The sequence below is a fragment of the Pituophis catenifer genome, unplaced genomic scaffold (genome assembly GCF_029215685.1).
Source record: "Pituophis catenifer annectens isolate HBS135680 unplaced genomic scaffold, rPitCat1.0.hap2 SCAF_14, whole genome shotgun sequence".
NCBI lineage: Eukaryota > Metazoa > Chordata > Lepidosauria > Squamata > Colubridae > Pituophis > Pituophis catenifer.
The window spans coordinates 1,746,835-1,760,511 of NW_027256894.1; the positions used below are offsets into that span (position 1 = coordinate 1,746,835).

Below are 13,677 nucleotides of genomic sequence, written 5' to 3' on the forward strand. Positions count from 1 at the left end.
TCCAATCCACTCAATTTATGGCCATCTTCACATCCCAAGAGTACAGCACTGCAGAGATCTGTCACTCTCCTCAAGATAATATACACCAATACTTTGCCTCAACTAAATTTCTAAATATTCAATCAGCTCTTAAGTAACTGGCATTACACTGCTGTTTGGTCTAAAAAATTTTATTTTTGTAGGACCTGCTTCTTCTTTTCTTAACTTTTTGTGGCTTAAATCTCCATCCTGGTTTCCTTTCTATGAGTTGTATATCAACTGTTTGGTTTCCATGCTGGTCTGTAGCTTGTTAAGTCTTCACATTAGAATCCAAAGCCGCCTCTCTTGTATTTATAGGTAATCCAACTGTAGCCTCTGAAGGAGAATCCAGAAGCGGCTCATCCACAAAGCCTCTGTAACTTGTTGTTTTTCCGTTACCTCCACCTCCATCTGCTTAGCCTGAATTTCAATCTCTTGTTGATTTTGCTTTTCTTTATTCCCCTCGTGTATTATACGTGGAGATGTTAAACCCATTTTAAAAACCTTATAGTAAAATTCTTCCGCTTTTTCAACAGTATTTAGTTGATATCGTTCTCCTTGATATCTCAATATTATACCAACTGGGACATCCCACCTGAATGGGATGTTTTGTTTCTTTAGTTCAGTCACCAAAAATCCAAAATCCTTTCTATCTTTTAACATCTTGGGCGGTAGTTCTTTAAATATCCAAATCTTCCTTCCATGCATTTCAAGAGTGGAGTTGAAAGACTTTTGCACAATATCATTTCTTATTTCTTTATCAGTAAAGTAAATCACCACATCTCTAGGCAGCTGCCTTTGCTTTGCCACCCAAGAATTAACTCTGTAGGCCTTATCAATCTTGCAGGATACATCTTCAGGGCTAACCTTTAAAATCCCAGCCAGAACTTCAGCAGACATCTTTCTCAAATCTTGTCTCTTATCTTCCTGTATTCCCCTAATTCTAACCGCAAATTCCATGAGTCTGAATTGCATTATTGTGGCTTCATTTTCAATCTTTTGTTTTATATTATCTACATTGTAAGTCTTATAATCAACTTCCTTTATTTTTTTAAACTCTACTTCTGAGCTTTTTTCTTGAATCCTTATTAAATCATTTTCAATTCTTTGTATTTTATTATCCAAATTATAAATCTTGTCATCAACTTCCTTAGAGTCTGTTTTTAAATTTATAATTTCATCCATCTTCAGAATTAGTTCTATGAAACTTTTCATATGTTGCTTCAGAATATCATACTTTTGTTGAACCAACTCTTTAATTTCCTGTCTAAAATTTTCAAGATTCAAATTCACAGTCTTATCATGTCTTGCCATCTCCTCCAGTAGAAATTTCTTTAGGTCTATGAAGCCATTCTTCTACATCTGCAAACTCTCAACTTGTTCATGCGATTTATAAATGGGAGAGCCCCCCCCCCCACAATGGCTTGGTTATCTGGCTTTGTCAGTTTTAGCGCCATCCTGCCACACAACAGATTTTTTTTTTCCTTTTAAAGAGAAAGACTTCTCTCCAAGCAATATCAATAATAAGTCTCTAAGAAGGAAGAAACATGAAATAAGAGTTTTTTCTCTTCACTTCTAACCAGCACTTTTGCTAGATACTTTGTAACTTTGTAACTTTATAACGTTATAAACTATTCAAACGGAAGGACTTTCGCTTTCAGCTTTTCTCAAGCCTCGGCCAGTCGCCATTTTAAACTCTCCTTTTTCCTCCTTTCATTCTTCTTTAATTTTAAAATCAGTCTTGGGGTTAGAATACTTGCAGTTTAGGATCCCCGATCCAGATTTCATCCTGCTTATTCAGATGATCTGTTAATTTCGTTGATTGGTCTGGTCCCAGCGCCTAGCTCTGCAAAAAAGGCAGAGTTCTCCCGAAGCCCGGAGCAGCGGCGAGCGGAAATAGGGAGCCACAACCTGCTTCATCCCCAAGAGTAAAAAAAGAACTCTGGGGACTTCGCAGAGGGCTCTACCTGCCCTCGCCAGCTCTATCTCACATTTCCTTTAGGAAATGGAGTTTTTCGAGCCGCCTTTCAGATGTAAAGGCGGCTCTTTACGGGCGACGGGGCTGGTGGTCTCAGAGGACCGTCTGGCGGCGGCGGAAGCCAGACCGGAAGCCTTTCCATTGCCTTCCTTTTCTACTTTCCTCGCTCCTGCCAAGGATAACTAAAAGATCTCACCTATTATCCTCTCACATCATCTGCCAAAATTATATACATTTATTTGCTTATCTGGGCGTTGATTGCTGGTGATGGTCTCTTTGCTTCCTTTTTAGCTTTTTATTGTCTTCTTCAAATGGTTTGAATTTATCTCTATGTGCCTGTTGATGGCTGATTTGTCTGAGTGCTTCTGGGAATTCCCCAGCATTTTTGGATTTAACTTGGTCTAGGATGCTCACCGTTTTGCAGTTGAACTATGGTTGAGTCTGCTCACCTGTTGTGTGATTAAGGAGTTTTTATTATGTCTTTTGACTGCTAGTTGGTGTTCATGACTAGTCTGCCTGTGTTCTACATGCAGGTAGTCCTTGACTTATGACCACAATTGAGCCCAAAAATTCCATTGCTAAGCAAGGCAGTTAAGTGAACTTTGCCCCATTTGGGGACCTTTCTCACCACAGTTGTTAAGTGAATCACTGCAGTTGTTAAGTTAGTAGTGTGATTGTGAAGCGAATCTGACTTTGCTTGTCAGAAGGTTGCAAAAGGGGATCACGTGATCCCGGGATACGGCAAACGTCATCAACACATGCCAGTTGCCAAGTGTCTAAATTTTGGTCACGTGACTGTGGGGATGCTACAATTGTCATAAGTGTGAAAAAAGATCATAAGTCACTTTTTTCAGTGCTGTTGTAACTTCAACAGTCACTGAAGAAAGTTCTAAGTCAAGGACTATCTGTGGCTATTGCAGTCCTTATATTGTATGTTGTAGATGACTCCTTTTCTTTATTCTCAGGCTCCTGGGTCTTTTGGTCTAGATATTTTGAAAAGCTTTAAATGATGATGCCATGTGATTGTAATCACATGTTGGGTTTTTTCTGAGATGTTTCTGATGTATGACAGTGTTATTAGCTTTTCCATACCTTGTGTTGTAGTGGGTTGAGCGGCCGGGGACTGTTCGATAATTTGTTGGAAGATGTCATAGGTGGTCCTTTCTCTTGTGCTCTGGGTTGTCTGAGTGATGTTCTTTCCCAGCTCCTTTCGTAGGAGTTTGGGTTGATACTAAAGGCTAGCGGAATACTTGGCTAGTGTAGTGGGTGGTTTTTCAGAGACTTGCGTTTCTAATTTGCCATCACTTCCTTTGCTGATGAGGATATCCAGGAAGGTAGTGTGTTGTTGTTTTCTTGAAGGTGTTGTTGATTGCTTTCTGTGTCTTTTCTAGGTGTTCCTTTTTTATAATGAGAAAGGTGTTGTCTACATAGCAGTTCTATCAGGGTGGATTTGATTTAAATCGAGTTGTAAAATTTAAATTTAAATCGACTAGTAAAAAGGCTTGATTTAAATCAACTCGATTTAAATCATAATTTTTAAAGAGCAACTGTCATCTCTGCTACTCCTTTGACCCACTGTTGACTCACCGATAGTCCCAGTGTTGCAGAATATACAGCCTGATGCTTCATAACTAAGCTCCATTTCATGCTGAATAAACTGAATAAATGATCTCTGGAGGGCTCGGGACAGAGGTTGCTCCTCTGTTCTGGTCCTATTAGACCTCTCAGCGGCTTTTGATACCATCGACCATGGTATCATGCTGCGCCGGTTGGAGGGGTTGGGAGTGGGAGGCACTGTTTTACGGTGGTTCTCCTCCTATCTCTCTGACCGGTCGCAGTCTGTGTTGGCTGGAGGGCAGAGGTCAACCTCAAGGCACTTGGTTTGTGGGGTGCCACAAGGGTCAGTCCTCTCGCCTCTCCTGTTCAACATTTATGTGAAGCCGCTGGGCGAGATCATCCGTGGTTTTGGGGTGCAGTGCCATCTGTACGATGTACGCTGATGACACCCAGCTGTACATCTCCACCCCAGACCACCCCAACGATGCCCTTGAAGTGATGTCCCGGTGCCTGGAGGCCGTGCGGGTCTGGATGGGGAGGAACAGGCTCCGACTCAATCCCTCCAAGACTGAGTGGCTGTGGCTGCCGGCGTCCCGATATAGTCAGCTGGTGCCATCGCTGACTATTGGGGGTGAGACATTGGCCCCCACGGAGAGGGCGCGTAACTTGGGTGTCCTCCTGGACGCACGGCTGTCTTTAGAAGAGCATATGACGGCCGTGGCCAGGGGGGCTTTCTATCAGGTTCGCCTGATACGCCAGTTGCGCCCCTTTCTGGATCGGGACTCCCTATGCACGGTCACTCATGCCCTCGTTACTTCCCGCCTCGACTACTGCAACGCTCTCTACATGGGGCTCCCCTTGAGGAGCACTCGGAGGCTCCAACTGGTGCAGAATGCGGCCGCGCGGGTATTTATTGGGGCGACATGGCGCTCCCACGTGACATCTCTCCTGCGCAAGCTGCATTGGCTTCCAGTGGTCTTCCGAGTGCGCTTCAAGGTGTTGGTTCTCATCTTCAAAGCGCTCCATGGCTTAGGACCCGGTTATTTACGAGACCACCTTCTGCCTCCGATAACCTCCCACCGGCCAACACGCTCCCACAGAGAGGGTCTCCTCAGGGTGCCGTCTGTCAGGCAATGTCGGCTGGCGACCCCCCGGGGAAGAGCCTTCTCTGTGGGGGCACCCGCCCTCTGGAATGAGCTACCCCCAGGGATACGACTAATCCCGGACCTCCGTACCTTCCGCCGGGCCCTGAAGACTTTTTTATTTCAGCAAGCTGGGCTGGGTTAAAAAATTTTAATTGGGTGAATTTTATGGGTAAGGGGTTTTAAATTGGAGAAGCCTAAGATAATTTAATTTTGTTTTAATGTATTTTAATATTTGTATTGTGTGTTTTTAATTCTGGCTGTTCACCGCCCCGAGTCCTTCGGGAGAGGGGGCGGTATAAAAATTTAATAAATAATAATAATAATAATTTTTAAAGAGCAACTGTCATCTCTGCTACTCCTTTGACCCACTGTTGACTCACCGATAGTCCCAGTGTTGCAGAATATACAGCCTGATGCTTCATAACTAAGCTCCATTTCATGCTGAATAAACTAAATTATTTATGTATCTTAAATAGAAAACTATCTTATGATAGATTTTTACCCCAAAAGTTTTTTATTAAAATAAATTCGATAAAAATCAAAAAAATCCGATTTAAATCAGAAAAATCTGATTTTTTTGATTTTTTTAAAAAAATCATTTATTTTTATCCACCTTGAGTTCTATACTTTTGGTCAAATGCCTGGGAGTGCTGTGCTTTCCAGATGTTGCATTATAGTCTCTGTTAGGAGATCTGAGAATGGTGATTCTGCCAGGGTTTTCCTCCGATTTGTTGGTATATTTGTCCATCAAACTGAAAGTAGATAGAGAGGCAGAGGTTGATAAGAGCCATGATTCTGCATATTTCATGGTTAGCTTGGGTGTGTTATATAGTTCTGCTGCCCTGGATTCTTTCACTAGTCCTGGATCTATGAATGTAAATGGTGCTGTGACATTGAATGAAACTGTAATCTCATCCTCTTCGGTTATGAGGTCTTTGATACTTTGGAGGCCTTTAGTGGGGGGTGGATGGAATATTCACTCCCTGTATGAGATGTTCAAGCTTTTTTGTAAATTCTTTAGCTTTGTTGTATGTTGGAGTCTCTTTAGCCATACACTTGGATGAAGAGATATGTCAGGCGTGTGTATTTCTGGATCTCCATAGAAGCGTGGGAAAATGGATCCACTGTTTTTCATCTGCCACTCTTTTTCTTTTGTGAGTTCACTTTTCTTGATTGGGTGGTTAACAGTTCTCGTGGTCAGGTTGCCTAGTTTCTGAATTGGGCTGTTGTTTACTGGGATGCAGGCTTGTTCATCAAGTAATTCTTTGATATATATTGTAATCTGTCCATGAAAAGTGCAGCTTGGTCTTTGTCTGCTGGGAGGAGGATGGTTTGGTCCTTCAGTTTTTTGAGGGCTGCCCTGCCTTCTGCTTTGACTTGGTTCTGCTTCTGGGTTCTCCTGGTCTATGGTGGGGCTGTTGCCATATGTTTTCTTGGGTCTCTGTGGTTTTCAATGCTTCTAAGGTGCAAAGAATTCTAACTGATTAACATGGTCTATAGTCGAGGCCCTTCACGAGATATTGTGTTCTGTGGTGGATTGGGTGTCTGGAGAGATTGATGGCCCATTCAGATTCAGATACCTCTTTGCTTCTGGCTTTTGGATCATAAGATGAATCAGTTTTCTTCACCTGTTTGGTTGAACTATTTGCCACCCTCTCTACTGGAGGGTTAAATCTGGTTCGTGGAGTATGGTGTCATTAGTTTCCATGCATACAGAATAGCTGTTCATTGGTGGAGTTTTGCTTTGTCTCTCCTCCTTGGATCTTACAGTCCTGCCAGAGGTGCTCTCAAAGTCACTAAAGTGGATGAGATTGCCCAACATGTCAAGGGGGGGAGGGGAGTTAAGTAAAATTTTGTAATTTTATGACAAGTAATTATACTCTAAATCAATTTTAAACTTTACTCGGAATAAAAGAAACTATTGGATTTCTTACTTGGTTGAATTACACATTTACAACCCAGACTGAGCACTCTTCTGCCCATACCAGGAGCCTGGTAGCGCAGCAGACTAAAGCACTATTATTAACATCAGCTGCCTGCAATTACTACAAGTTCAAATCTCACCAGGCTCAAGGTTGACTCAGCCTTCCATCCTTTCTAAGGTAGGTAAAATGAGGACCCAGATTGTGGGGGCAATAAACTGACTTTGTATAAATATACAAAAGTATGAAGGCTATTGCTTAACGCATTGTAAGCCACCCTGAGTCTTCGGAGAAGGGCGGCATATAAATCAAATAAAAAAAAAATTATAAAGCTATTTTCTATTTTAATTTTAATGTATGATTTGCTGTTCATTATGATTAGAAGTCATTTTCAGGATTTCAGTCAGTGTGCATAATAATCTGAATTCCTATGCAATCTAATCTTTGGCTGCACTTTAAATAAAAACCCAAAGAATGATCTCCTAAAATAAATTTCATAAGAAATAACTGTATTTTATCTGAGCAAGTGTTAAGGATCTTCCTGGGATGCTTCACTCCTGCACCAAACAGAAGGTTGAACTTAGTGGTTCTTTGCATCTCAGTCTCGGGTCAGATTTTAATCTTCATGGTAGTAGAGGTGATGGAGAAAGTGTGAGTGGAAGCACTGGGCCTCCTCCCATGGTTGTGCGTATAGAACTAGTAGCAGAATAGAACATGAGTAAAATTTTCAACTTGTGCTTTTGCTCTGCTCAGGAGGTGGCAAGAGTCTGTGCTATCAGCTACCAGCCTGTGTTTCGGTGGGAGTCACCATCGTCATCTCTCCGTTGAGGTCCCTGATAGTGGATCAAGTCCAGAAGCTGACCTCAATGGATGTGAGTTCAAGATGGCTTCCTGCTTGATTGTCTGTAAATTGCATGAAATGCAAAACTTTTTAAGATCATTGTATCTGTCACGGGCATGTTGATTTCTGCTCTTTACAGTGTGACTGTGCAAATATAAAACTCTAAATTCTTGTAGAATCTGTGTTCATACAAAATTTAGTGGGTTAGTCCTGTTAAAAATCTAGGAAGAAAACCTGGTGTATAACTGCTTTCATCGAAATAACAATGTAGCCTTGGCTTCCCCAGAGTTATGGGTCCAGCCGGAATTGGGGGTTTTTACATATAATTGTTATTGAAACATTTAAATGAGAAGATGAACACTAAGACAAAGAAATAGCAAAAAATACAAGAAAAGAAAATTGAAGAAAAGTAGAAAAGTAAGAAAAACATTATACAAAAGTGGCTTCCAATATATAACAGCAGTTATAAGTACAGGTCCATCTAGAATTATGTGGTGCTTCTTACAATTTGGTTCTGTGGCTGAAGGGACGAGCATTGGCCAAGAGCAGAGCAGTGGTCTGACCTTCCCCACTCCAAGCACAAGCATTGGCCTTACTGTTGATCAGTTTCCGAATGAAGCGGTCAGCAGCAACCAAGATTAGCTGCAAATTAGAGCCACTGTCTTCTCTGTCTAGATTCCAGCCACGTACCTCACAGGCGACAAGACTGATGCCGAAGCATCCCGAATTTACATGCAGCTCTCAAAGAAAGATCCCATCATAAAACTCCTCTACGTTACTCCAGAGAAGGTTTGTATGGAGGCCTGAGCTGCTTAGCAGCGCTCCAGCTGACCCAAAGGGTTTGGATGGAGTTGGGCTCTGCCCAGGTCCCTGCACAGGTGAGGAGGCTTTGGTTGCCGTTGCCTGCCTGATGGGCCCTGGGGGTAAAGGAGACAAGAAGACTTGGAACAGTGCCAGAGTTGCGGCCTCTGGGCCTCCTGCTACTCTTGCTTTCCCCAGGTTTGCTCGAGTGGTCGGCTGATGTCAGCACTGGAGAATCTGTACCAGCGGCAGCTCTTGGCTCGCTTTGTGATCGATGAGGCCCATTGCGTCAGTCAGGTAATCTGTTTTCATTGAAAAGGGCACAGACGGCCACAACGGTTGTCTATTTCACTAGCGGTCAAGGCACCAGGCCGGAAAGTGGGAGACTTGCAACTCCCACCTTTGGCATGAAAGCCAGCAGGGTGACTTTGAGCTAGTCCCCCTCTTTCAGCCCAGCCCGTCTCACAGGGTTGTTGTTGTGGGGTTAACAGAAGGAGGAATGGATATGTTTGCAGCCTTGAGTTATTTGTAAAAATAGTAGATGCGGAATACAGTCATGTGATAAAGAAAGTTACACCCTGCTGGAATTCTGTGGTTTTACATATCAGGACATGTACTCCTGTTCATCTGAGGTTGTGTTTACCTCCCTTTAAAAACTGGTAAGGATCAGATGATTTTTACTATGTCTTGATACATAAAACTATAGAACACAAAAAGTGTGCTTTTTTCACATGGCTATATAAATGTAAATGTAACTTTTAAAAATCTTTTTATTAGTGGGGTCATGATTTTCGCCAAGATTACAAGCGGCTTAACATGCTCCGAAAGAAGTTCTCCTTGGTTCCCATGATGGCTCTTACTGCCACCGCCAACCCCAGAGTGCAGAAGGACATCCTGAATCAACTGGAGATGCACCAGCCCCAGGTGTAAGTTGGACTTGGAGGCAGAGGAGAGATTTCCTTCTTGGGAAATTTGGAGAAGGAATGGCTTCACTGGGATTGCTGTATAGATGAGCTCTAGAGTCATTCAATAATCCTTTTATTCAACTAAATCGCTAATATCCTTCTAGGTTTACTATGAGCTTTAACAGGCACAACTTGAAATATGACGTCTTACCGAAGAAACCCAAAACTGTTGCTTTAGATTGCTTACAATGGATCAGAAAATACCACCCCTGTAAGTCATCACCCGTTCTTCCTTGGTCAATGTCTTCTTGTATGGGATTATTATAAACCCAAAAGTTTTTATTAGATTATAGAGAAATTCTGGTATTTGCTATCTTAGTGTTCCTTTGTGAAATATGCACAAAATAGGTAAGCCTAGTGGGATGATTCTGTAGCTATCTAAAACCTGTTCAAAAATGTCCCATATTAATAAACAAAGTGGTGCCGTGTGGCTAATGCAAGTTTCTTCAATCCTTTTGAAATTTGGGGCCCTTTAATTTTGAAAAGTATTTGGGTAATAGCACCAATGAGCTGGTTGTAAGGGATGTGCCAGATACAAAAGCTTGGAAATTTGGGGCCCTTTTTTCCCTACCTTTATGCTTTTTCTGGAGTTAGAAAGGCCCATTGAGGCTTTTTACCTATTCAAGGCCAAAATCCAAATGCAGGCATCCCAGAGAGAAGGACATCCATCTTCAAGAAGGGGATAAATGATTTTATACATATTTTTTCAAATGTGGCTTTTGTTGGGAAGGCTAGGTATTTGGGAAGGTCCCTCCTTTCTGGAATAGTGGCATCCATGAGCATTACGTTGCATGCCCCACATGAGAGTATTGGTTGAAGACCATCTGAGATGTTGGCAGAACAGCAACAGGCAACAACATTTCCAGAGCTACACCTTCGTCATCTTGTTATGGGATGAGGGAAAAGCCGGCTTTGTTGTTTGGGCTAAGATGGGAAAGGACTTCGTCATCTGTTACAATCTTTAAAGGGCAGGGAAGCCATGGAGATAAAGGAACAATGTCAAGTTTGACGGTTGGGTTTGTTTCTATCCGATGGTGAATTGTTATAAGCTGCCATTAAGTAAAGCCAACGGATGGAATTCCAAACTGTATCGTCTTCTTGAACAGACCAGCAACTTTAAGATGGGTGGCGTTCCACTCCCAGAATTCCCCAGCCAATTTAAAGTTGTTGAGGTTGAGAAACCCTGAAAGAGATCTTTAGAGGACTTGAGACCCTGAACCTTTTCCTGTGTGTTGCAGGTGACTCGGGAATTATTTATTGTCTCTCGCGGTATGAATGTGACTCAGTGGCCAACGCTTTGCAAGGGGGGGGCCTCTCAGCCCTGGCGTACCATGCTGGCCTCCCGGACGGCACTAGAGACCTCGTGCAGCAGAAATGGATTAACCAGGATGGATGCCAGGTAGAAAGAAGACCCTGCGAGAAAGGGAGATCCAGTCACGAGCCATGTCAGCAATTAAAGCCAAAGGGGAGGGGGGGGCAACGGGACCCGCCCTCTACAAAGGGAAGTGCAGGGAACGCTTGAGCCCGGTCAGATTTCAAGAGCTCAGACCGGCACCGATTCTACTGACATAATAGCAAAATAGGGCTTTTCGTTCTTTGACCAATACTGTGGCTTGAACAGGATTCTTGGGAAGATGAGAAGCCTTAAGAACACTTAGAATACTGCATCCAGTTTTGGTCTCCATATTACAGGTAGTTCTCGACTTACAGCAATTCGTTTACTGACTTCAAAGTTTCAGTGGTACTGAAAAAAGTGATTTATCACCGTTTTTCACGCTTAGGACCATTGCAGCATCCTCATAGTCATGTGATCAAAATTCTGACAGTTGGCAACTGACTCATACCATACTTATGATGGTTGCCATGTCCCGAGGTCACATGATCACCTTTTGCAACCTTCTGACAATGGGGAAGCCAGATTCATTTAACAACCACATTACTAACTTAACAATTGTAGCGATTCACTTAACAACTGCTGCAAAAAATGTCATAAAATGGGGCAAAACTCACTTAACAAATGTCTCATTTAGCAGCAGAAATTTTGGGCTCAATTGTGGTCATTGAGTCAAGGACTCCTTATATAAAAAAGATAGTACAGAAAAGAGCAACCAAGATGACTAGGGAGCTGGAGGCCAAAACATGAGGAACGGCTGCAGGGATTGGATTTGTCTAGCCTAGTGAAAAGAAGTACAAGGGGTGACATGATAGCAGTCTTCCAATATTTGAGGGGCTGCCACAAATGGGGGGGGGGGTTTCCCACCTATTCTCCAAAGCACTTGAAGGCAGGACAAGAAGCAATGGATGGAAACTAATCAAGGAGAGATCCAACCTAGAACTAAGGAGAAAATTGTTCTCCTGCAGGGAGAACAATTAGCCAGTGGAACAGCTTGCCTTCTGTGGATAGCAATAGCAAAGCACTTAGACTTATATACCGCTTCATAGTGCTTTTACAGCCATCTCTAAGTGGTTTAGAGTCAGCCTCTTGCCCCCAACAATCTGGGTGCTCATTTTACCCACCTCGGAAGGATGGAAGGATGAGTTAACCTTGAGCCGGTGAGATTCGATCTGCTGAACTGCAGCTAGCAATCAGCTGAAGTAGCCTGCAGTACTGCACTCTAACCACTGCACCTCCTCGGCTCTATCCAGTGCTCCATCACTGGAGGTTTTCAAGAAGAGACTGAACAGCCACTTGTCTGGAATGGTATAGGGTCTCTTGCTTGAGCAGAGGGTTGGGCTAGAAGTCCTCCAAGGTGCCTTCCAACTCTGTTATTCTATTATCAAATGGGACAAAATGTTCCAGTTCAGAAGACATTGGCTCAAATAGCATGCCATCATTTTGGGCACTGCCCAATGTAGCAATTGGGCTGCCTCCCCTGATTGGGTCCCCCACACTTGATAAAACCGTTCGTGTGCTTGACTTTTCTCTCCTTGGGAGGGGTTTGAAGAAGAGCAGAAGAGAGAGTGGGATTGCCTGCAGTCCTGGCAGCGTCTCTGTGGGCTAGCAATGAGGGATAGGCCAAAGGAGATGAACCAGTGACCGGCTCTGCCCGTCAGTTGGCTGCACTCTCGCTTTGGTTCTTCCCTAGCAAGGCCCTGGACTTGCCTTGATCCCCAGCCATACCGGCACCAGCAAAATAGGGAGCAATGTGGTAGAAGAGGCAGCCAGGCCCATGGGCAGGGAACGTGGCCAAGGATGGCGAGCACTCTGCCCAGCCTGAGCTTTGGGCAAAGGGGAAAAGGGAAGGAGCCAGAGTTAGTCCAGGATGCTCTTGCTTCCCCTGCATGAAGTGGCCTGTTCTATTGCCTTCCAGGTTATCTGTGCCACCATTGCATTTGGAATGGGGATCGACAAGCCCGATGTGCGCTTTGTGATCCATGCCTCCCTCCCGAAATCGATTGAGGGCTACTATCAGGAATCCGGCAGAAGCGGGCGGGATGGTGAAGTCTCCCACTGTCTTCTTTTCTACAGCTACAGCGATGTGACCAGGCTGAGACGGCTCATCCTGAGTAAGTGTCATTTCAAGGCTGGGGCTTTTCAAGCTCTGACCTGGCCGTTATTCCCTTGTCCACTCACGGTGCTGCTCACTCCCAAAGGGTCCAGTCGGCTAATGGTGAACAGAAAATCCTAAACCTAAATAGAGGGAATATCCAGATGATGATCTTCTTTCCATGCTTCTCTGTGCAAGCAGCCCTTCCCGAAGCAACGCTCACTGCCTGCCACTCCAACAATATTCAGAGCCAAAATAAGACTGACTTTATCTTGCTTGGACTATTACGTGAGAGGCCGTCACATTCCAGCCTTTCATAATTTGGCTTTGGCTTCTTTTGCCTAGAAAGTCAGCCGGAATTAGTCTAGCTGATTATAACGGCTGCCTGGCTGATTTCTTTTGTTTCCTGTTTGCCGAGGGATCTGTATATATAGGTGAGGATTGGGAACAGGTTAGGCTTTAACAGCTAGGACTAATTTTTCAAAAAATGGAAAATGCACTACAATTGGCAGCTGCTTTTCCCAGCAAGCTTTGGGACGGTGCTTGTCCCAACCTAATCTGATCCAGCAGGACTGTCTGGTGGCTGAGGGATCTCCTTGTTCCAGGAAAATGGCCACAAAAGGGGTTCCAGGGTCCATGGGGTGTTTCTTTCCATCCTCACCAGGTTCCTCAGAAGTTTGCAGCGGCTTTGTGAAACTTTAGTCGCTTGTCCCAGGTCTTGCTCCTCTGGACCCTTTTCTCACAAGGGCCCCGCTGCTTGCCTTTCAGTGGAAAGGGAGGGCAACAGCCACACCCGGCAGACACACTTCAACAACCTCTACAGCATGGTCCATTACTGCGAGAACATCATGGAATGCCGGAGGATACAGTTGCTGGCCTACTTCGGAGAAACAGACTTTAATCCTAGGTTTTGTAAGGAGCACCCCGAAGTAAGTTGCGACAACTGCTCCAAACAGCAGGTA

The 13,677-nt window shown here is 43.9% G+C and overlaps 1 protein-coding gene across 2 annotated transcripts in view; it reads left to right on the forward strand.

The window, feature by feature from the left end:
• The window catches only part of BLM (BLM RecQ like helicase), a 29,888-nt gene that overhangs the window by 11,528 nt on the left and 4,683 nt on the right, over positions 1-13,677 (forward strand). For both annotated transcript variants that reach the window (XM_070953559.1, XM_070953558.1), the window contains exons 8-15: positions 7,374-7,492; positions 8,137-8,250; positions 8,461-8,559; positions 9,040-9,188; positions 9,332-9,438; positions 10,466-10,626; positions 12,539-12,734; positions 13,484-13,674. In XM_070953559.1, the coding sequence (XP_070809660.1) occupies positions 7,374-7,492; positions 8,137-8,250; positions 8,461-8,559; positions 9,040-9,188; positions 9,332-9,438; positions 10,466-10,626; positions 12,539-12,734; positions 13,484-13,674 (1,136 nt within the window). The remainder of the gene's footprint in view (positions 1-7,373; positions 7,493-8,136; positions 8,251-8,460; positions 8,560-9,039; positions 9,189-9,331; positions 9,439-10,465; positions 10,627-12,538; positions 12,735-13,483; positions 13,675-13,677) is intronic.